Raw genomic sequence first — 25,643 nt, 5'->3', positions numbered from 1 at the left:
AATTTTTGGGTACAGTGTCCCTTTAATGAACGAGACCTTGTTTGTATGGTTATGTAACTTATGGTTAAAATAGTCTTTGGGGGTCACAGGAAATCTAAATTCAATAATCCTTTTAGTAGGGGCTCTCTATTTCTATGTGCCCAAAGCAGGTGCCTATATTTTCCTTGTTATAGAAGTCTTTAGATAAAACAAGCTTTTTCTATTTAAAGGGACAGTATACACCAAGTTTCATGTAATAGCATGTAATAGACACTACTATAAGGAATAATATCCACAGACACTGATCTAAAAATCCAGTATAAAACCTTTAGCACTGTTGTAAATGTTAGCTGGAACACCCACTGCAAGTAGTTATATAGCAAAAAAGCAGCCCTCCCACTTTCTCTGCATATGAAAATATTTTTTACACAAACAGGAGCAAGCTGGAGTAGGTACACATCAGTATTCTCCTAAAACTTTGGGGCTTGGTTAGGAGTCTGAAAATCAGTGCAATGTTATAAAAAAAAAAAAAAAAAAAAAAAAAAAAGCTGTATAAATAGATCATCTACAAAACATGTATGCAAAGAAAAATGTATAATGTCCCTTTAAAAGTAAACTACTAGCGATACATAACATTATTGTTATAACAACAGATAGGTTGTGGATTTAAATGCTGTGGATTCTGATCATATGAGCCAATCAAATGTAATGCTGAGTTCTATATCCCATTAACAGTTCTATGCAACAATACAAAGAGATGCCAATTGTATGTTGCAGAGAATATCTATTTCAGAAGCACAACTTTTAAATGTTTCACTAAGCTTGTAAACCCATTCTCTAATCCTTATGCAGAATTCGTCTATACGTTGTTTGATTCAATAGTAATGATTACATGTAACTCCTATTGTGTATAGTGCATGTGTTATGAATTGCTCTATTCAAGATGCAGCCTCCTTGTGATAGTGAGGGAGGGACTGGGAGTACAGATCACAAGGAAACAAGCTGGGGCCTCTTGGAGGAGGGAGCTATTGCTGGATCGTGTTATTCTTGGTCACGTGTAGAGAGAGCAAGAGAGGACGCAGTAAAAGTAAGTGTGAATCGAACAGTAAGTGAAGGTTATAAGATGTCAGAGTTCAGAGGCTGTTCTATATTATAAGGGAATAGAGAGACAGAGAACATTCATAGCTTCCAATCGAATCTTGGGCTTACATATGTAGCTAAGAAGCCTGTAAGGAATGTCAGTTTTCAGTGCTTATACATATTTGTTTGTCATCAGTATTTGCTAATGTCTCACAACCAGTTACTGGGTAAATGTGTGAGAATAAACGGGGTGGTAGCAACCGTAGCATGATACAGATGAGATACGGTCAACAAGTAATTCTATTACCTTAACATTGTATTCTGTTAAAATGGAAATAGCACAAGAACTTCACATAGTAAGAAACAATGATCAAGATATTGTGGAAACCACATAATTTATTGGTGTGCAACGGGTGGCGCTTGAAAGATTACATTTATTTTACCTCCAGAACAAACGTGCTACCCCACAAAACATCTGATATTATTCCAATTGACCTTTTCTCAACTGTCTTCACTATATTGTATTAACCCCCTTTTTCCTTTTAATTTGATATTTTACAAGTACTTTATTTATATGTTCTGTGGTACATTTAATGTATTACTGATCATCAGTTTTTTTTTTCTTTCATGATTTAGTTAGATCAAACCTAACATTGTAAACAACTTTCCATTTTATTTATCTATTTTGCTTAGTTCTTTTAGTATCATTTGTTAAAAAGAATACCTAAGTAGGCTCAGGATCTGTGAACCAGCTGCTCCTTGGTGGCTGCAAATATATGCCTGTTATCATTGGCTTGCTGATGTGTTCCGCTAGCTCCCAGATGTGCATTGCAGCTCCTTCAATAAAGGATAGCAAGAGAATGAAGCAAAATTTGGTAATTGAAGTAAATTGGGAAGTTGTTTAAAATTGTATATTCAATTTGAATCATGAAAGAACAGTTGGGTTTGATGTCTCTTTAAGCAGAAAAATATTAAAACTGCATAAGAAAAATGTTATATTGTACTTGTGTTTTGTGTATATTATTGTTACTTATTTGTAAAACAATGCCAGATTTTTTTGTGCTGAGTATTTGATACATAATGACACAGATTCATGGTAGGAAAATAAGAAATACATAAAATATACTATACAAAACAAATAGAAGAGGAAGAAGGCCCTGGTCTGAAGAGCTTACAGTCTACATAATTTAGTTAATTTCCAAAGTATATTTAATAGCTGCTATTTATTATGAGCTGTAATGTATTACATAGTACATATGCGCAGTTTCACGGCTATTTTCCCTTTAGCAACAGATTATACACGTGCAGGTCAGAGTACAACTCTTGCTCAAGAATACTGAGAGTGTGATATGTTCTTTGATATGTAATATCACCCTTTGGAATTAAAAAAATACTGCATATATAGGGGCTGGGTTAAAGGGCTTAAAAGAGCAATTACAAAATGCCCTGCTACACAACACAACTGTGTGTTTAACCTCTTCACTGCTACAAATTACCAGACATGTTCAGTGCTTTCCAAGGGTTAAACACAGTTTTGTGGAAGCATTAGTGCAATAATAAGAATGCTCTTGTTCATTAAAGGGACATTATACACTAGATTGTCTTTGCATAAATGTTTTGTAGATGATCCATTTATATAGCCTATACAGTTTTTTTTTTTTTTAAATGTATAGTTTTGCTTATTTTTAAATAACATTTTGCTGATTTTTAGACTCCTAACCAAACTCCAAAGTTTCAGAAGTATACTGTTGTCTACCTACTCCAGCTTGCTCCTGTTTGTTTAAAGAGTCTTTTCATATGCAGGGAGGGGAGGAGTGTCTGCTGTTTTTGCTATACAGCCACTTGCAGTGGGTGTTCCAGCCTAACCTTTTCAACAGAGCTAAACTGGAAGCTTCTAAATAAGTTTTTAAACGGTTTTATACTTGTTTTTTATATCAGTATATGTGCATCTTATTCTTTATAGTAGTGTCTATTACATGCAGTTATATGAAAATTGGTGTATACTGTCCCTTTAAGCATTTTACTGTTGCTCTTCTATGTCCTTTTAAGTACAAAGTGCTCCTGCCACTCTTTCTCCTTGGTTGCATTTTTCAAATGTTTAAATATTTCTATATTATGTGCATGATAGATTTTTTGTCTACTTTGCCTATCCGTTCTTATCAATATACTCAAAGATGAGTTTTAATGACAAATTCACTGTGCTGCTTATTTGAGAATTTGAGGTCACAATTGTGAACTGGGGGGGGGATTGCCTAATACTTATATATTTTCATTGGTGTCTAAAATATTTATATTGAGACAGCTTGCATTAAAGTGAAAGTAAATCCTACGGCTAGATTTAGAGTTCTGCGGCCAAAGGGGTGCGTTAGCTACGCATGCTTTTTTTCTCCCGCAGCTTTTAAATACCGCTGGTATTTAGAGTTCACAGAAGGGCTGCATTAGGCTCCAAAAAGGGAGCGTATAGCATATTTACCGCCACTGCAACTCTAAATACCAGCTGTGCTTACGGACGCGGCCAGCTTCAAAAACGTGCTCGTGCACGATTCCCCCATAGGAAACAATGGGGCTGTTTGAGCTGAAAAAAAACCTAACACCTGCAAAAAAGCAGCGTTCAGCTCCTAACGCAGCCCCATTGTGTACTATGGGGAAACACTTCCTATGTCTACACCTAACACTCTAACATGTACCCCGAGTCTAAACACCCCTAACCTTACACTTATTAACCCCTAATCTGCCGCCCCCGCTATCACTGACCCCTGCATATTATTATTAACCCCTAATCTGCCGCTCCGTACACCGCCGCAACCTACGTTATCCCTATGAACCCCTAATCTGCTGCCCCTAACACCACCGACCCCTATATTATATTTATTAACCCCTAATCTGCCCCCCACAACGTCGCCGCCAGCTACCTACAATAATTAACCCCTAATCTGCCGACCGGACCTCACCGCTACTATAATAAATGTATTAACCCCTAAAGCTAAGTCTAACCCTAACACTAATACCCCCTAAGTTAAATATAATTTAAATCTAGCAAAATAAATTAACTCTTATTAAATAAATTATTCCTATTTAAAGCTAAATACTTACCTGTAAAATAAACCCTAATATAGCTACAATATAAATAATAATTATATTGTAGCTATTTTAGGATTAATATTTGTTTTACAGGCAACTTTGTATTTATTTTAACCAGGTACAATAGCTATTAAATAGTTAATAACTATTTAATAGCTACCTAGTTAAAATAATTACAAAATTACCTGTAAAATAAATCCTAACCTAAGTTACAATTAAACCTAACACTACACTATCAATAAATTAATTAAATAAAATACCTACAATTATCTACAATTAAACCTAACACTACACTATCAATAAATTAATTAAATACAATACCTACCAATAAATACAATTAAATAAACTAACTAAAGTACAAAAAATAAAAAAGAACTTACAAAAAATAAAAAAATATTTACAAACATTAGAAAAGTATTACAACAATTTTAAACTAATTACACCTACTCTAAGCCCCCTAATAAAATAACAAAGCCCCCCAAAATAAAAAAATGCCCTACCCTATTCTAAATTAAAAAAGTTCAAAGCTCTTTTGCCTTACCAGCCCTCGAAAGGGCTTTTTGCGGGGCATGCCCCAAAGAAAACTGCTCTTTTGCCTGTAAAAGAAAAATACAACCCCCCCCAACATTAAAACCCACCACCCACATACCCCTAATCTAACCCAAACCCCCCTTAAAAAAACCTAACACTACCCCCCTGAAGATCATCCTACCTTGAGTCGTCTTCACTCAGCCGAGCCACCGATGGAACTGAAGAGGAGATCCGGAGCGGCAGAAGTGATCCTCCAAGGGGCGCTGAAGAAGTCTTCCATCCGATGAAGTGATCCTCCAAGCGGCGCTGAAGAAGTCTTCCATCCGATGAAGTGATCCTCCAAGCGGCGCTGAAGAAGTCTTCCATCCGGGCGATGTCATCTTCCAAGCGGGGTCTTCAATCTTCTTTCTTCCGGATCCATCTTGCAGACCTCCGACGCGGAACATCCTGCTGTCCCGACGGACTACCGACGAATGAAGGCTCCTTTAAGGGACGTCATCCAAGATGGCGTCCCTCGAATTCCGATTGGCTGATAGGATTCTATCAGCCAATCGGAATTAAGGTAGGACAATTCTGATTGGCTGATAGAATCAGCCAATCAGATTCAAGTTCAATCCGATTGGCTGATCCAATCAGCCAATCAGATTGAGCTCGCATTCTATTGGCTGATCGGAACAGCCAATAGAATGCAAGCTCAATCTGATTGGCTGATTGGATCAGCCAATCGGATTGAACTTGAATCTGATTGGCTGATTCAATCAGCCAATCAGAATTTTCCTACCTTAATTCCGATTGGCTGATAGAATCCTATCAGCCAATCGGAATTCGAGGGACGCCATCTTGGATGACGTCCCTTAAAGGAGCCTTCATTCGTCGGTAGTCCGTCGGGCCAGCAGGATGTTCCGCGTTGGAGGTCTGCAAGATGGATCCTGAAGAAAGAAGATTGAAGACCCCGCTTGGAAGATGACATCGCCCGGATGGAAGACTTCTTCAGCGCCGCTTGGAGGATCACTTCATCGGATGGAAGACTTCTTCAGCGCCGCTTGGAGGATCACTTCATCGGATGGAAGACTTCTTCAGCGCCCCTTGGAGGATCACTTCTGCCGCTCCGGATCTCCTCTTCAGTTCCATCGGTGGCTCGGCTGAGTGAAGACGACTCAAGGTAGGATGATCTTCAGGGGGGTAGTGTTAGGTTTTTTAAGGGGGGTTTGGGTTAGATTAGGGGTATGTGGGTGGTGGGTTTTAATGTTGGGGGGGGTTGTATTTTTCTTTTACAGGCAAAAGAGCAGTTTTCTTTGGGGCATGCCCCGCAAAAAGCCCTTTTGAGGGCTGGTAAGGTAAAATAGCTTTGAACTTTTTTAATTTAGAATAGGGTAGGGCATTTTTTTTATTTTGGGGGGCTTTGTTATTTTATTAGGGGGCTTAGAGTAGGTGTAATTAGTTGAAAATTGTTGTAATACTTTTCTAATGTTTGTAAATATTGTTTTATTTTTTGTAACTTAGTTCTTTTTTATTTTTTGTACTTTAGTTAGTTTATTTAATTGTATTTATTTGTAGGTATTGTATTTAATTAATTTATTGATAGTGTAGTGTTAGGTTTAATTGTAACTTAGGTTAGGATTTATTTTACAGGTAATTTTGTAATTATTTTAACTAGGTAGCTATTAAATAGTTATTAACTATTTAATAGCTATTGTACCTGGTTAAAATAAATACAAAGTTGCCTGTAAAATAAATATTAATCCTAAAATAGCTACAATATAATTATTATTTATATTGTAGCTATATTAGGGTTTATTTTACAGGTAAGTATTTAGCTTTAAATAGGAATAATTTATTTAATAAGAGTTAATTTATTTCGTTAGATTTAAATTATATTTAACTTAGGGGGGTGTTAGTGTTAGGGTTAGACTTAGCTTTAGGGGTTAATACATTTATTATAGTAGCGGTGAGGTCCGGTCGGCAGAGTAGGGGTTAATAATTGAAGTTAGGTGTCGCGATGTTAGGGAGAACAGATTAGGGGTTAATACTATTTATTATAGGGTTATTGAGGCGGGAGTGAGGCGGATTAGGGGTTAATAACTTTATTATAGTAGCAGTGAGGTCCGGTCGGCAGATTAGGGGTTAATTATTGTAGGTAGCTGGCGGCGACGTTGTGGGGGGCAGATTAGGGGTTAATAAATATAATATAGGGGTCGGCGGTGTTAGGGGCAGCAGATTAGGGGTACATAAGTATAACGTAGGTGGCGGCGGTGTGCGGTCGGCAGATTAGGGGTTAAAAAAATGTAATTGAGTGGCGGCGATGTGGGGGGACCTCGGTTTAGGGGTGCATAGGTAGTTTATGGGTGTTAGTGTACTTTAGAGCACAGTAGTTAAGAGCTTTATGAACCGGCGTTAGCCCAGAAAGCTCTTAACTCCTGACTTTTTGCTGCGGCTGGAGTCTTGTCGTTAGATTTCTAACGCTCACTTCAGCCAAGACTCTAAATACCGGCGTTAGAAAGATCCCATTGAAAAGATAGGATACGCAATTGGCGTAGGGGGATCTGCGGTATGGAAAAGTCGCGGCTGCAAAGTGAGCGTTAGACCCTTTAATGACTGACTCCAAATACCAGCGGGCGGTTAAAAACCAGCGTTAGGAGCCTCTAACGCTGGTTTTGACGGCTACCGCAAAACTCTAAATCTAGGCGCTAGTGTTTTACAAACGCTAGGATTTACTATTGAAACAAAGGGGACTTTCATTCATGAAGTATAAGATACTTCCTGTAGAAAGCTCCTTTATTTCATTCAATCGATCGCCGCTCTTAGCTCCTAAAGCAGCCCACGGCTAAAAAATATTTTGGCTAAGAGGTGACATTTTCCCCTCTTAGCCAATAGCCGTGCGGTAAATCTGGCTTGGCGCCCATGGGAGCCAGATTTTCCGCACGGCTATTGGCTAAGAGGTGAAAACGTCACCTCTTAGCCAAATTTTGTTTTAGCCATGCGCTGCTGTAGGAGCTAAGAGCCGCGATTGGTTGAATCAAATTAAAGGAGCTTTCTACATGAAGTATCTTATACTTCATAATTGAAAGTGCCCTTTATTTGTTTCAATAGTAAATCCTAGCGTTTGTAAAACGCTAGGATTTACTTTCACTTTAATAGTAAGAATGTAAATATTAAGAAGATAACATTTTTAAAAAGTTTGATTTTATTTTAAAGCTGTCTTTACTTAGGGCTTAAAGGGACATTATGGGCTAGCTTACAAGTGGCGCAGTATTTGTAATTTTTTTTCGTTAACGAAAAACACCGCTTGTGCTAAGCTTTTTGTGCTCGTTGGGTTCTGCTCGTATTACAACTTTTTAAAAAACTTTTTTTGCAAAATTCCTAACCGTAGTTATCACGTGCGCGTGCATTTTTCCCCCCATAAAAATCAATGGAGACAAAAAAGTTGAAAAAAATTACCTATCATAAGTTCCTAGCCTAAAACCCGCTAAACCGCCACCCCTCACATTGCAAAGTCATAAACTACACTATTAACCCCTAAACCGCCAACCCCCCACATTGCTAGTCATAAACTAACATCTAACCCCATTAAGGTAACACCCCCTAACTTAATCCATATTAAAATACAAAAAGATTACAAAAGAAATCTGAACTACCATTAAAAAAACCAAAAAACTTACCTGTAAAAATAAATTAAACCTAATCTTACCTTTTATAATCCTAACATTATAAAAAATAAAAAGTACTATGACTGCGATTTGGGGGATGGCGGTTTAGGGATTAATAGTGTAGTTTATGACTTTGCGATGTGGGGGTGTGGCGGTTTAGGGGTTAATAGTTTTATTTAGTGTTTGCGATGTGGGGGGAGAGCAGTTTAGGGGTTAATAGTGTAGTTTATGAGTATAAGTGTACTTTGCAATGTATATTTTGTGTTTTGTGCACCTTTTTAGTTTCTGAAAACAGTTTACCACAACTCTGAGATCGTGGAAAGGTTTGAAGTGTAAAAGGCGATTGCGCTGGCGCTATTCACAATTTCGCTCCACTTGTAATATCAGCGGAATGAAAATGGCTCGCTAAAACGCGATAGGTCAAAACCGTTTGCACCTCACTTGTAATCTAGCCCTACGTGATTAAAAAGCATTTCCATTGTCTTTTTATAGAATAACATATAAGCCAAGTCTAAACATTTAAAAAAAAATTACATACTGTTTGCTGCAGCTGTTTTTCAAAAGCCAAACTCCTTCAACCACTTGCCTTTTTTGGAGGAACTATTCTGGACTTGAATCTACTGTTGACAAGTCTAACCCCAGTCATATCGTTAGTATAAAACATAACTAAATATTTTATACTAACTTATAAAATGTGCCATAAAACATATTTTGGTTTAAACCTCAGCATCTAGTCAATTTGCCAATTACTAATATCAGAAAACCTGTTTTTTTGTTTTTTTTTTGTCAAAAATGGTAGTATGAAGTGTTGTTATATTTGAAAACTACAGATAATTTAAATTTCCTAGAGGCCAAATCTAATTTGGACAATTTATGCATACTCAAAAACCTAAACAAATAAACAAAAAATAATATTTTAACACTAGTAATTCATCCTTTAATTAGGTTTTACATAAATTGAAACTCATTTTTACACCCTTATCCGATTTTTTTTTTTTTTGTTTTAGGATATGCTAATTTCTAAAATTCTCAGCGAGTTAAAGAGATAGAAAGGTCAAAATTGAGATGTGCCTGGGTGCATATCAGTTTGAAATATAAGCATTTTTTACAAAGTACGTTAGTAAATATGCTTCTAGTAAAAGGTTCTGCTGTTTTTTAGTGACATATGCACATATGCTGTAAGAGCACGTGCACCAGTATTCAAACGCCACACCAGCTCAAAGAGTCAGCAGTGGCGTGCATGACACAAATTCACTGCCACAATACACACTGGCCAGCTCTCTGACCTTGAATGCTGTTAGACAGGCCCTCACAGCATATGTAGGTATGCCACTGAAAATTGGCATGTGAATCTGATATGCAGTAACTTGTATTTATACAAATAGTGAATCAAAATGTGTGCATACATCATATGTTACTCTCTCTTTCCTGTAGTCACTAAGACATGCTTAGGCTCCCCTTCCTTCTCAGCTGCTTCAACTCACCAAGTGGACCAGATTAGCCAGATGCATGGTGCAGTGTGGGGGTAACAAGTTAGGGGGACTTGATTCAATAGCTGCCTTGCAGGTGTTCTGGACAATCAAGTGGTAAAATCCCTGTTCAGTTTGTGTCTCACATTGGTTTAGCCTTGGTACATGAATTTGAGAGACCATGGAGACTATTCCAGCTTCTAATAATTTTTTTTTTTTTTTTTAAAGTAATTAAACTTTAAGGGCCATATTTGTATGGTTTTCATTAAGTAGGCGATAGATTTAGGATAGTATTAAGAAATATAGCTAAGGACAGTGGTTAAACGTCAAATTGTTGATTGGCATGTAAATAGCAAGGAAAATCATGTGTGAATAAAAGGGTTAATTATCGTGTGTGCTAGTATATCCAATGAAATGGTTGCACTGTATTTTTAAGAGTGAATGGCACAGCTGTCTTTTAGGTCTATCATTACGGCATCTAAGCCAAAACGCGTAAGACCAGAGCCGTGCACACAGATTATGTACCTTTTTTTTTAATTATGACTCCATAAACTTAGACTTTTTATTCAGAGCATTTGCACTATTTAAAATGTTTCTATAATTAAACTTTATATCTTTCTTTTTTCTAGCTTTCCCACCTATTGATACAATAACACATTGAAGGGTTTACCAGGTTACAATAAGCTAATAGGACATGGAAGCATCAACTATGTGGATGGATTCTCCAGAAATTGATGGTGCTGTTGAAGACTCAACAAATCAATCTATCCAGTCTTCAACAAATCAACCTATCCATGAAAATAATGATACAAGAGATTTGAGAAAGAATTTGGAAGGTGAGGGACAATGAAGGACTACTACACCACTGATAATACTCTTTGCTTAAACACTAGCATGTTCCTATATCTGCTGCAACCACAGAGAACTTGGTCTAAGGGTTGTAAGTGATACACTCTGGCTGACCTTGTTAGGCGGGATCAGACTGATATACTTCAGGAAAGTTTTCCTCTATGAAAATAATTATTGGGCTAAAAGAAGCTACTCCATAAGCATAGAACAAGCCACTGGGCTGTTGTTTGTTCCTGGCAGACTGCTTCTCTTTCTGTTTGTATTTGTATTATGACCAGTGTTCCCTCTAAGGCCAGATTTTGTGAGCGGCCCAGCAGTGAAACCGTGGACGACACCGTGCAGTTAGTAAGCACTACACAATGCAGACAGTAAGATATGGTTATATTATGCTTCACTGCTGGGCCGCTCACAAAATCTGACTTTAGAGACAACACTGATTATGACACTGGGATAAACCAGTCATGGACTCCTTGTCCAATGTGCTTAGAGGGATATGGCTGCATCTCACTGACGAGGCCCAATGGAGACCGAAACGATAGTCTAGGGTTGCCATTTCCTTTGTTCAGAGGGGTATTGCCTGGTATTTCGGGGCTGGACTGACCTTGTTAGATGGGATCAGACTGATATACTTCAGGAAAGTTTTCCTCTGTGAAAAGCACAGTTGGGCTAGAGAGGCAATTGCCAAGTGGTAACCATAGAACAAGCCACTGAGCTGTTGTTTGTCCCTGGTAGATTGCTTCTCTTTCTGTATGTACTGAGTGGTACCAGAGTGTATTAGACTTACAGAATAATTGTATAATTTTCTGTTAAAAGGACCCAAATTTTTTCTTTCGTGGTTCAGATAGAGCATGCAATTTTAAGCAACTTTCTAATTTACTCCTATTATCAATTTTTCTTCGTTCTCTTGCTATCTTTATTTGAAAAAGGCATCTAAGCTTTTTTTCTTGGTTCAGGCCTGGGACAGCACTTTTTTATTGGTGGATGAATTTATCCACCAATCAGCAAGGACAACCCAGGTTGTTCACCAAAAATGGGCCGGCATTTAAACTTGCATTCTTGCATTTCAAATAAAGATACCAAGAGAATAAAGAAAATGTGATAATAGGAGTAAATTAGAAAGTTGCTTAAAATTTCATGCTCTTTCTGAATCACGAAAGAAGAAATTTGGGTTCAGTGTCCCTTTAACTGTTTTACATAATGCATTTCATATTACTTTACCAGTACCATTCTCTCTGAAACCATAAACGGACACAAAAGTGCAAAAAGACGATGCACTAATTGTGTCTAACCCCTATAAACAGGTAAACACATTGTTAAAGTTAGCTCTAGAGCAGCAATGCACTACTGGGAGCTAGCTGATGATTGGGGGCCACACAAATATTTCTCTTAGCATTTATTCACCAGATGTTTTGAGCTAGGTTACAGTAGTGCTTGGCTGTTTTGGATCTGACTTTAACACACAGAGCATTTTATTATTGCACCAAAAAGAAAAAGTTTGTTAAAATATACATTTTATATAAACAATTAAAACATATTAGAAGTCCATGTGTCTAAGAGAAGAGCTCTGATGTGTTTTTTGGCTAAAAATCCATAATCTTAGCTCTTTGAAACACTTTAGTACTGCTATCTATTTAAAGGACTTTCACCAATCCTATTGGATAAAAACAAATTACGTGGACTTCCTCTTAAAGATATATACTCCTGACAAATTATGTCATAAATCCAGTTATACAAAAAATGTATATGCAACAATATAATGTAAAGTTCATCAAGGAATACAATAAGTATTAGGAGAATACTGGCTCTCCTAACATTATATCCATATATTTTATGCTATTTACTTTTTACTGTTATATCACTCATGGAAAAATTATTTAAATAGGTGATTATTGCCAATCATTTATGAAATCCTACTCTGCATTTATTTATTATTGCACTATTGCTTTGTGTTTAATCCATGTAATGCAGTTAGCTCTTAAAGAAACTCAGATTTTTTTTCTTTCATGATTCAGGTAGAGCATGCAATTTTAAAAAACTTTCAAATCTACTTCTATTAATTTGTCTTCATTCTATTGCTATCTTTGGTTGAAAAGCAGGGTGTTTGCTTAGGAGCCGGTCCATTTCTTGGGGGGCAAAAAAGCTATCCATATGCAAGAGCACTAGATGGCAGCACTATTTCCTACCATGTAGTGCTCCAGATGCTACCTAGTTATCTCTTCAACACAGAATATAATGGGAGCTAAGTAAATTTGATAATAGAAGTAAATTGGAAACTTTTTTTAAAAGGGTATATTCTTTCTGAATCACAAAAGAAAATGTTTGGGTTTCATATCCCTTTTAAGCAAGAATGCATTATTGAGAGCTAACTAGTGGTTGATAACCACACACACATGCCTCTTGTAGTTTGCTCACCAAATGTTTTCAGCTAAGATCCAGTAGTAGTACATTGCTGTTTTGGAGCTGACTTTAAGGATGTGTTTAACCCCTTTGCGTGAGTTAAACTCATTGTTAGAACATTTTTATTATTGCACTGTTGCTTGCATATAACTCATTAGAGCATTTTCATTTGCAATTTTATGTCCCCTTGGCTTTTTTCATACATGGAATAATCAACAAGAATAATAGAACATTTTTGATCTGCAGTTGACCTAAATGATATAACACATGATCCAAACGTATGCATTAATGTGACATATGTATTAATGTGAGATAGTCACTTAAAAGGGACAGTAAACACCAAAATGTTAATCATATAGAACATACAATTTTATTATTAAATTTGCTCCATTGACTTTTTATCCTTTGCATTACACGACTGGCAGCTAGCTGAACACATCTAGTTAGCCAATCACAAGAGACAAATGTGTACATTCACCAATCACTATCTAGTTCCATCTAGTGTAGGATATGAACATATTCTTTCTCAACAATGGATACCAAGAAAACAAAGCCCATTTGAAAATAGAAGTGATTTTTAAAGTGTATTAAAATGGCATGCTCTGTATCAATCATGCAACTTTAATTTGGACTTTCCTATCCCTTAAATTGCTACATAAGATCGAGGATTGTTTTATTTTTCATATCTGTTACATGTTGTGAGCTATTTGTGTGGTAGTTTTTTCCAATTTTAATGTTAGCCTCTCAAAAAAAAAACTATTGTGGATGTTTTGGTGTTGGCTGGACTATGTAGGTTAAATAGACTAAGGCCGGTGGTAGATGGGAAGGATTAAGGTTCCTTAATGTGATAGGGGAGGTGGTCGGGTGTGGTCTGAGTGTGGATAGCAGATGCAGCTACAAATATGTCTTAGCTGCCCTTTTCTTTAATAAGGTGGTGAGAGTTCATGATTCATTATGCTGGGATTCACTTCCATGCCACTAGGAGTAGGCAAAGTTTTCCCAAACTGTCAAGTGCACTTCATCCCTCCCACTTCACCATTATGTCAGTTTAAACTTTAGAGGTTAGTGAAGAATTGAGGTGCTCTTCAGATTTAATTTGAGAGGTTTCTCAGACCTGGTTCGAGGCCCAAATTTCCCCCTCAGAGAGCTGCTACAAAGAGACAGAGGGGAGACTGGAGTATGGGGTAGTGACACAATTACTCTCAGTGAGAGAGTTGGTCACAGGTCTTGCACAGATGTTGCAGGGACAGGTCCCTAGCCTCCTCCTGTTGGTTAGTCAGTATACTCCTCACTTAAATCCTCTGCTTTTAATGTGCTCAGCAGTGGATGGGCTATCAAATGGAAGCAGCCATATCTAAGGCTGGTAAGCTCAGTGGAGTTGGGTGCCTGTCAGGTAAGACTGTTTCATCATTTGCACTCACATAGCCCACAGGCTGTTAGCAGGTACATTTGTAATGTCACATCATAGCCATGGGACATTTTATATAACAGACATTGCCACTTCTCACTAGTATTAATGCTGTCTAGATGTTTTATATGGCTACAGGGTCCTTTTTTTGTGAGTTTACACCAAACATTTTTGTTCTTCTTTATTCCTATCAGCTAAATCACCTGGGACATTCATCTCAATGCAGCCTTGTACCCTCTGTTATATACATAGTAAAAGGTATTTTAATGGTTTAGTAATGTGAGGGAGAGTCTCTTTGTGTATTTTATGTTTTTGTGAACTGAATTAGCACAGCAGTCACAGCTGGTAACTGGGCTATTTCGTTCTTCAAATTCCTCAACTGCTCCTTTTGTTGCTGATTTAAAATAGCTATTTTTCCATTGTTTTATTACTGAAGGGTAATATATTTTTTAATAAATATTATGCTTGGCTATATTTGTATGTTGTGCATTATATTTATTCACTATAATTACACAAAGAGGTTTACCCTTTAATGAAAAATAATTGTTCCCACCTCGTTTTATCATGCTATCTCTTAGTTCAGATTAATACTTCTGACATATTCTTGTTGCATCTCTGATAAGCGTAATGTTTCTTACAGATTTGGAAGAGGTAAGATTATCTTCTCTTTCCTGCACTGGGTTATATTTTATACATTTTATTTAATCTAAAAGGACCTATATTTTTTCATATATCTGTCTTTCCCCTAGCTCTTTGACTTTATTGTTTAAAAGTCCCCGCTTGCTTATTATGTCTCCTATAATATAATCTGGTATTGTTTTGTCTGTATTCTGCTTTATTACAGGGAGCATGATGTAACTGTCCCAATATCTTTAAATGTACATCCTTTAGAGAAGGGTCTACTATAAACTTATTTACGTGTTTATTTTGCAATGTTATGCTTGTTTGCTTCTCCAGGTAAATATTATAAATTCTTTTTATGGATCACCTTATTCATTCCAACCAGTTTAATGCTATCCTTGCCTCTAAAGGAGTCTGTCCTCTCTCTGTTTGTACAGTTAAGGGAGTCCTTCAGATTTTGCTCCTGGTTTTAGACATTGTATGCGTTCTACTGTGTCTGAGTTGTTGTCAGCCATGCCTCTTCCCTGTAAGCGCAAAAGAGTCTCAAATAAGCAGCTTATCTGATTTTTCAGGCACTTCTGATTCTCAGAGGATCAGATCTACTAAACAGTTGCTTGCTTTATGTTTGAATGAACATCTTTCTCTTTTGAAGGAGGTATTGTTTACATAACGGGTGCAGGATTTCTAAACCAATTGGGGAAGAATCAGTTAAACAGTTATATTTGATTTTCAAGCCGTCTGTTAAGACCAAAGAGGTTTTCCAGTCCCTGACGCTGTAACTGAAATCATTTCTAAGTCATGGTCCAGGTCTAGGCTTCCTTTTAACACAACTTCTGTAATCCAAAAAGATATTCCCTTTGCTTTCTACCAGAGTGAATCTTTGGGAAATATTTTCAAATGTAGACGGTGCAATTTCTACTCTTGCAAAAATGACTACTATTCCCCCTAGAGGATAGTACCTCTTTCAAAGACTCTATGGATTGGAAATTAAAGTCTTTCCACAGGAGGGCCTTTATCCAAACAGGATATTTACTCAATCCAGCAGTTAGCATTGCTTGTGTGAGCAGCTTCCAGAAAATTCTGTTGAGGATCTTCAATCTTGTCTGGAACATATTCGTTTTGCAAATGCTTTTGTTTGTGATGCTATTATTGATATCATCTAATTGAATACCAAAAACATGGCTCTGTCAGTCTTGAAGAGAAGAGCTTTTTCCAATCAAATCTTGGTCAGTATCAAAGTCTAGATTTTAACTTTTCCTTTTAAAGGAAATATTTTATTTGGACCTGATCTAGATGCTATTATCTTTACTGTTACTGGAGAGGAAGGTGCTTTTTCTCCTTCAAGACAAGAAATCTAAGGGAAAGGGTAGACTTTCAAATCATGTTTGTTCCTTTTGTCAATCAAGGAATCAATGATCTTCCTCCTCCAATCAGAAACAAGACTCTTCCAGACCTTCCTGGGAAACTAATCTTTCCTATAACAAGTCTAAACATTCCAAAAAGTATTTTTCCACTCCAAATCACAATGAAGGTATGGTCCCCGATTCAAAGTCACTTCTGGTAGGGGGCAGGTTACGCCCTTTTCAAGGGGCCTTGTCTCAAACTATACAGGATCCTTGGGTTCTAAATATGGTTTCTCTGGGAAACAAGATGGGTTTCATATCAAGGCCTCCCAGACATGTGTGAAACTTCAGTCTCCCTCTAATCCTTCTGTAGTTCTATGTATGGAAGTTCTAGGTCTGATTGCAGCATCAGACACAAAATCTATTTGGTCAATTTCATATGAGACCTCTTCAGTTATACATGCTTCATCAGTGGTGCAAGGACTACACTCCGCTATCTCAAAAGATCCTTTTGGATCCAACTAAAACAATGTCTCCATCTTGGTGGATAGAGAACCAATTCATTCTTAAGGGGCATCTTTTGTCCGTCCATCCTGGACAATAATCATGACAGATGCAAGTCTCTTGGGTTGGGGTGCACGATGGGGGTCTAAGAGAGCACAGGGAGTCCGGTCTTTTCAGGAAGCGAGGTTACCAATAAACACCTTATAACTCAATGCTATCTTCAGGGCTCTTCAAAGCTGGCCTCTTTTAAGAAAATTTATTTAGTTCCTCTTTAAATCAGACATTTTCACAGCGGTGACATACATTAATCACCAACTGGAACTAGCAGTTCTTTAGTAATGAAAGGAGTATCTTGAATTTGGTCTTGGGCAGAGAAGTATCGTTACACAAAATCTGCCATACATATCCCAGAGGTGACAAATTGTGAAAGCAGATTATCTGAGTTGTCAATTTCTTCATTCTGTAGAATCGTCTGTATCCGGTAGTGTTCAATCAGATCCTCTATGGCAAGGTCCCCTTTTTATCATCAGGTCTCTCAACTTGAAGGCTTGGAGATTGAACACCTGATTCTGCAACAGATAGTTTTTTTTTTTTGGATGAGGTGATAAAAATCTTAAAATATAAAATATGAAACCCATTTTTTTTTCTTTCATAATTCAGATTGGTTCAGCATCTGGACAGACTTCTAGGTGCTGAACCAAAAATGGGATGGCTCCGAAGCTTACATTACTGCTTAAAATGGCATACTCTATCTGAATCATGAAAGAAAAAAATTGGGTTTCATATCCCTTTAATCATAGCCAGAAAACCTGTTGATAAAATACTTTATATCAATATTTGGAAGACTTTTCTAGAGTGGTGTGAAAAGAGAAAACTTTGATTGGAAGTATTTCTGAATTCCTAAGATTCTGTAATGTTTATCTGCCAGCTCTCTATAAGGTCAGATTTCAAAGTATCACAGAAGATTGCAAAACTATATGATATTCAACATTTTGTCTAGGCTTTAGCTAGAATTCATCCTGTGCTCAAGCCAATTTTGAATTTGGTTCTTAGAATTTTTCAAGCTCCATCTTTTAACCCTATGCATTATTTGGACATAAAATTTATTTCATGTAAAGTTTATTATTTTTTAGCAGATTCTTTTTTGTGAACCTCCATATCTTATTTTTCACCAGAATAAGGCAGTTTTATGAACCAAATTTGATTTTTAACCTAAAGTAGTCTTAGCTGATAATAAAAATCAATACATTGTTGTTCCATCTCTCTGTCTGTAAGGTGTATAATCCAACGGGGGGGTGTCAGCGCAGACCAAAGCCTGGGGCCTACGGTACCACGAGAGGCAGATGCAGAGTTATCTGATAAGGAGCTCCCTGAACAGATTCAGACCACGCAGTATTATGATCCAAAGCTATTCATGTTTATTGAACATTGTAATCATGTCTTATAGCATGCAGAGACAGCACATAGGGTTAAGGGGATGACACGTTTGGACCGCGTCATATTACACAGTTATACAGAGCAGAAATACATGGAAAAGCTAGAACATGAGTTTCTCATAACAATATTTACAGAGTCATAACAAACTACCATCTGCAGAGACAACCAAGTGTCTAAAGCCTCTTGTTTACATTATCTTATGCTATCTTACTTCTAGGCGTTAGGCCAGGGTACATTGGCAAGGCCGAATAGCTAAAGAAACTCATAACATGCATAATATTCTCACTGCATAATAACCCAGTATAATAAAGTCTATTCATTGTAAAATGGCTGCGAGGAACAAGATGGCTGCGAAGAACAAGATGGCTGCCATCAGGTTCATATTACCCCTAACATACCACCCTTTTATTCTAACAGAATAACAGAAAAACTAGAACAACTTAACGAATATAAAGAACCTTATAGCGAGATGGCTGAGCGGTAACATTATGGAAAAAGGAATGGTGAGGGTTAGCATGAGTACTGGTAAGCTTATTAATCAAACACACAGTAAGCTTATATATGAAAAAGAAAGCAAGAAACAGAAAAAGAAGAAATGCAAAACCCATTAAAATTTTCATACCAAGAGCTCCTAGCCAGGAACTCAGACCAAAGGTCCAATCTATACCATCGAAGAGACCTGTTGGCTGCTTACGTATGTGTGATTGAATGTCATGCAAAGTGTCAAGATCATGGTGTATTCTACCAGTGTTGTTCCAGATAAAAACACAGCAAGAAGAACCTATGCGCTTACATACTCCTCCTTCTGCTGCTAGCAAATAATCTAAAGCCATACGATTCTGGAGAGCAGTCTGAGCGATCTGCTCTTGTCGCATAGTTAAGGACTCTATAGCGTCTGCAGTGGAATTAAAAGCTGCATCTACCAGTGTAGCAAACAAATTAAGCTTATAATATAAGCGCATGACAGCTGCGGTAGGAAACCAAGATGCAGTAGCTATCTCGGCAGTACTAGTCTTAACTGGAAAATCAGAAGCTCTACGTGTTCGCAGTTTAACATTAGGGAGTGTGTCATGAATACTTAATGCTGGGAATATGTAACCCAAATAACAAGGTGAGAGATGGCTACATGGTATAATTTTAACTGCCCATCTTTCACAAAGCCAATAATAACCATAAGGTAACTTAATAACTGAAGGACATGAGGGAAATCTTTTCCTCTTAGCTTCTGGAGAAGCACCTGTCTGTTTACCTATATTTCTGTTGTTACGCCAGAACCAATTACGAATTGTGTTGTGTGGTTCAGTATACTTAGCAGTAAAATTACGAATATACTCAAAAGAAAGATAGGATCCATCCCATATATTTAACAGTGTAGCATTAACTGGTGTGGCTGCATTGTAGATTAAGGCAACTGTAATAGGCATTTGACTAAGTGTACTGGGGTGAAAACTAGTACCATTAAGATTATGGGACATAATAACACCATGGTTTACACAATTGACTAAGTGTACCCTATCCTTTTCAAAACCTTTATCAGTGTTAACTATTGGTGTAAAATTCCACATAGTATCATCATTTATCATTTGTGTCAAATTGTGTGCGGTAATAGGAAAACCCACAAATGGATAACCCCACTTCCCCCCATGAGGGACATAGCCACAAACCCAACAAGAATCAGTCTGATTAGTCACTTTGTATAAGTTCGTGGCAGCTTTAACAAAAGCATTGTCAGTTTCCCATGCCGACATATGCAACTCTCTGACATCACGGGTGAGAGGGATGGATAAGGGATTAGTGACATTGTCAATTACACTTTTATTATCATTGTGCCGGGGCGCACCAGGACTAGGGAATGGCCTGAGTTTGTGCAGGGGCGCACCAGGATTGAAGATTAGGATCAGGATGACAATCACGGATGCGAAGAACACTGCTGGCAGGAGGTACCACACTATTCGATACTCGATGGAATCATGGAGCGGCCAGGGTTGACGTCGTCTGGGGCCCTCTTGATCCGATTCGCGTGGATCCATACTGGAGCTTCCTCTGTAAGGACAGCGGTTCTCGTCACAGCGATCACTGTAGTTGGAAGACCAAAAGGAGGATCCAGCGACTTATTCTTGTGGAGCTGCTTCACCAAGACAGTATCTCCAGGCTTGAACGGGTGTGTCGGGATACCTGTAGGCTGAGGAAGAGTAGAAGAAACATCACCATAGATGCCATTCAATGTTTCAATCAGATTAGTTACATATTCTTCCCTTACAACATTGATATCTCCCCTTACCACAGGAGAACCTTTTTGTTTACACCATGGGGTTGGAAAAGGTCTGCCCATCAGAATTTCAAAAGGTGAATAACCCGTAGTGGTGCTAGGGGTCATTCTGATTTCTGCCAATACTGCAGGTAAATGTTCAAGCCAATTAGTAAATGTACCACCAGTTCCCTTCCTGAACTTATCTTTAATGGTTCTATTCATGCGCTCTACCTGTCCTGATGACTGTGGGTGATAAGGAATATGAAACTTCCAGTCAATGGACAACATAGTACAAATCATTTGTGTAATCTGTGAAGTGAAAGGAGTACCTCTGTCACTGTTTATCTGTAATGGACAACCAAAACGAGGAATAATTTCCTTGCACAATATCTTTGCTACAGTACGTGCATTCTCTTGAGTGGTTGGAAAGGCCTCAACCCACTTACTGAATTGATCAACAATGACTAAAAGATACTTGTATCCACCTCGCGCAGTGGGCATGTGTGTGAAATCAATTTGCAATACCTGCATAGGACCATCAGGGGGTGGTAAATGCTCAAGTTTACCATGTACAAGGCCTCCAGGATTATTTCTGGCACAAGTTAGACATCTGTCCAGTTGTCTATCAATCATGCGCAACAGATCTTTAATGACATACTTGGATGTCATCAGATTCTTGGTCTGTTGTTTACTTATGTGGCCAAAACCATGAAAATGACTAATAAACAATGGTGCGGCAATTTGTGGTATCCCTACTCTCCCCTCCTCGTCTGACCACAGGCCATCTTGGCCTTTGGTCAGACCAGCAGAGATCCAAGTCTGTAAATCAGTTTCAGTTGCGCCAAACTGTAGGTGCGCCACATCCACATCCGATGCTAAGGCAGGAATCATTACCATGTGTAACTGTTCCTGTGTAGTAGTGCTGAGATAGTCAGGGTGCGGTGGACCCCGAAACGCAGCTTCCTTAGCAATGGTGTCTGCAAAATCATTGCCAAGTCTAACGTCAGTGGAGTCAGTACTGTGGCCTTTACATTTAACAATTGCTAGCTTATGTGGTAATTTAATTGCATCTAAGAGTTCCTGTACCAGTGTAGAATGTGAGATACTCTTACCATCAGCTGCAACAAAACCTCTGTTCTGCCAAATCACTCCAAAATCATGCACAACTCCAAACGCATACCTTGAGTCAGTGTAAATGGTCACATCTTTCATCGCAAACGCTCTACATGCCTGAGCTAGGGCTACCAATTCAGCTGCTTGGGCTGACACAAAAGGCAGAGAACCAGCAGTAACCACTGTGTCGGGTAACTGTACCACAGCAAAGCCTGTAAGATAAACACCATCAGCAGGTTTAGAACATGACCCATCAACAAAAACAACTTCTCCCTCCTCTAGTGGAGTTGTTTGCAAGTCTAGACGTGGTGACGTCTCTGTGTGTACAGTGTCTATGCAATTGTGGTCCTCAGGGTGTTCTAAAGGACATTTAGAAATCAATGCATGTAATAAAGGTGCTGGGCCTCCTGTGGGTGCAATGTATTTGATAGTGAGGTTTGCAGTGGATGTGAGAATTGTTTCATAGCCTGACCTTCTCTGTGCAGTCATGTGCTGTGTAGTGAGATTATTTAACACTTGCAAGACTTGATGTGATGTATGCAATATCAGAGAATGTGACAGTACCAATGTTTGTGCCGCTTCCACCATCATAGCGCATGCTGCTGTAGCTCTTAAGCATGCTGGCATACCCTGTACCACCGTTGGCAATAATTTTGAATAAAAAGCTACCGCTCTGTACCCATTACCGTGTTCCTGAGCAAGGACCCCTGCTGCTGTACCTCCCCCTTCTGTGCAATACAGGTGAAATGGTAGGTTATAGTTGGGTAAACCTAGGGCTGGAGCGGAACAGAGAGCCTGCTTGAGGGTGTTGTAGGCCTTATCAAGAGCCTGTGTCCAGTGGATTTGTTCTGGTTCATGCTGACCTGTAACTGAACGCAAAATATGATCATAATATGAACAGTCTGGTATCCATTGCCTGCAGTAAGTAACCATACCCAGAAAAGATAACATAGCAGTCTTTGTTTGTGGTCGAGGAATAACCATGAGAGCCTTAACTCTTTCAGGGGATAACAGTCTCTTGCCTGCTGAAAGAAGAAAACCCAGGTATGTTACTTGTGGAAGACAAAATTGCATTTTTCTCAAAGTCACTTTGTGCCCTGCATCACCTAAGTGCTGAAGCAAATGGAGAGAGTCAGTTTTACAAGTCTGTTCATCAACACTGCACAACAACAAATCATCCACATACTGTATCAAAGTGGAACCTTCAGGAGGTGTCCAGGATTCTAGGGTCTTACGAACTACAGCTGAGTACGCGGCAGGGGAATCAATAAAGCCCATTGGTAAACGATTAAACGTATATTGATTCCCTAAATACGTAAAACCAAACAACGGTTGAGTGTCGGGATGCACAGGGATGCTAAAGAATGCACTGCAGAGATCAATGACTGTAAAGCAAGTTGCAGTACTTGGGATGGCTGTTAAAATAGCATTAACGTCTGGCACTATCGGTGCAAGTGGCTGCACCAGAGCATTTACTGCTCGCAAGTCTTGTGTAAATCTGTATTCTGTACCTCCAGGTTTAGGAACAGGATTGATAGGTGTATTGTATGGTGACAGTGTGCGTCTAATAACTTTCTTAGACAATAGGTCCTTAATTACAGGAGCTATTCCCTGTTCCTTTTCCTTAGACAAAGGGTACTGCTTAATGTATACAGGTTTAGCACCTGGTTTGAGAGTGGCTTTATATGGTGTGCATGAGATGAAACCTGGATCATTAAATCCAGTGGCCCATAAACTCTGTTTTAACTCATCAAGTGCCTCTGGCACATCATTAGTGACATGTGAAGCATGTGTGAATGCATCTGGCTCTAATTGTACAGGTATAACCTTAGGATCTTTTACAATATTCCTGCCATATTTCCATCTCCACAAATGTTCTGGTGTTTGCACATAAACTGTATCTGGTGTAAGTACAACTGCATTAACTGGTGCTTTCCACATCTCTTTCTCAACATGGTCAGTAATCCAAGGTCTGTCAAAAGCTTGTGTCACAACTTTGTCAGGGTGTGAGGCATACTCAAACACATTCTCAAGAGTCTGTAAACTGAGTTTATCAAGGTACAACTGTTTAGTAAGGGCAGGTTCAGGATCAGCTGCATACAGCAACGGAACTGAATCCCAGGGAGTGTCAACATGCAATCCTCCCTTGCAATCAATGTTAACAGACATTTGCATCTTAGCCATTAAATCCCTTCCAAGCAAATTAACAGGACTATTGGGTATTATGCGAAAAGCATAAACAAATCTGTTTGAAGGGCTGTCATTTGGATACACCTCCAAAGGAGGCGTCCTGGGACACGAAATTGGGACTCCTGTAATGCCAACAGATTTTTCACATGTATTAGTCACTGGCCCATTGTATTCTCTAGCAGAAATGCTAGATTTAGTTGCTCCGGTATCTACCAAAAAATCATGTGGGACACCTTGCACAACTAAAGACATTAAGGGTAAATCTTGCCAATGATACGACAACTGAGCAGTATAACATGTGAGCAGTCCCCTCTGCTGGCAATCCTAGCGGGTACTATTCTGATTCTGGGAAGGAGTCCAGGGTATCTGATATCTGGGAGTATTGCTGGGATTCTGGGAGGAATTATTATTCCCACCATACTGATCATTTCTATCCCTTCTAGGCTGTGGGCAGTCCTGCTGCCAATGATCATAAGACCCACAATTCCAGCAAGATCTGTCTGTGGAGTTATGTGCCTCTTGTCTCCTATCACCGTTCCACTGAAATCTGTCTCTTCCCCTTCCTCGAAAGCTTCTATTCTGCCCTCTATTCTGCTTTCTTCCTCTCCTGTTACCTGACGCATTAAACATACTCTCCTGACCTTTCTCATTATACACACGAAAAACATCTGCTGCATCTTTCTCTCTTATAGCCTTTTCAAATTCTTCCACTTTCATTGCATGAATACCTGAAATTGTCTGTCTCACCAATTGCGCAGTTTGCGAGTGCATATTATTCAACAAGTGTTGCACATACAGTTGTGCCAACTCTCCTTGCGTACCCAAACAACATTCCTGTCGCCAACAATCACCAAACCTCTTCAGAAAATCAGACACCTGTTCACCCTTCTTTTGCTTACATGCACCAGCTTTCGTAATATCCTTACGATCACCATGCTGACTTTTAAAGAATTTCTCAACATCTTCCCACATTACACTCACAACAGCCGCATCTCTCCAGACATAATCATCATTCACTGGAACATCATACTTAGTATCCAGGAACTTGCACACTTCAGTAAAATTCACATCTGTGTATTTAGTGATCACATTCAACAAAAACCTGTAGTCTGGACCACCCAGACACATATCTCTAGTCACCCGTCTAAGATAAGTTATTGCTCCCATCGGATGCTTTACAGGATCAGGACATTTTAATGCCCAATCCATCAAGCGGTCTGTGTCGGGAGGACGAATCATCGTCTGGTCCCCGATTATAAAAAACGGTGCTTCTATGTTCACATCATCCTCTAAATCAGTGTCTGCTCCCTGCGTGTGTGATCTTGTATGCTTCCCTATAGGACTGGGACCTGTGACAGCTGCAGTTTTCACAGCTTTCACAGCTTTTACAGCTTTAGATGTCTTTGCAGCTCCCTGCAACCCCCCTTCTCTGCCCACACTGTTAGGGAATGTGAGAGCTAATTTCTTTACACTACCAGGAGCCCGACATTCCACTCTCTCCCCCTCCCCTTCAGACATTCCTGCATCTGTACTGCTCTGAAGAGAACCAGTTAACCCTTTTCTAGCACTTAAAGTGGCAACAGCAACATCTTCCAGCTGCTCTATTTCCTTGACGCTGTGTGCTTTCTTAAGCACAGACAACGAAGGGTACAGTGCAGATGGATGAGGCGGAGGAAGTGTCGGGGCAGGTGGGGGCAATGCCGGTGCCGTGGGCACGGCGGCTGATGGTATGGGCACAGCCGC

At 38.8% G+C, this 25,643-nt stretch overlaps 1 protein-coding gene across 1 annotated transcript in view; it reads left to right on the top strand.

The window, feature by feature from the left end:
* The first annotated feature begins 1,009 nt into the window (after window positions 1–1,009).
* Window positions 1,010–25,643, top strand: part of SLC18B1 (solute carrier family 18 member B1) — a 204,047-nt gene continuing 179,413 nt past the window's right edge. The window contains exons 1-2 of the mRNA XM_053710946.1: window positions 1,010–1,066; window positions 10,417–10,623. Coding sequence (XP_053566921.1) covers window positions 10,482–10,623 — 142 coding nt within the window. The 5' untranslated portion in view covers window positions 1,010–1,066; window positions 10,417–10,481. The remainder of the gene's footprint in view (window positions 1,067–10,416; window positions 10,624–25,643) is intronic.

Source organism: Bombina bombina, chromosome 4 (assembly GCF_027579735.1).
Source record: "Bombina bombina isolate aBomBom1 chromosome 4, aBomBom1.pri, whole genome shotgun sequence".
In the NCBI taxonomy this organism is placed as follows: domain Eukaryota; kingdom Metazoa; phylum Chordata; class Amphibia; order Anura; family Bombinatoridae; genus Bombina; species Bombina bombina.
Note: the sequence above shows the minus strand (reverse complement) of the source record. Positions and strands in the feature narration are given on the sequence as shown.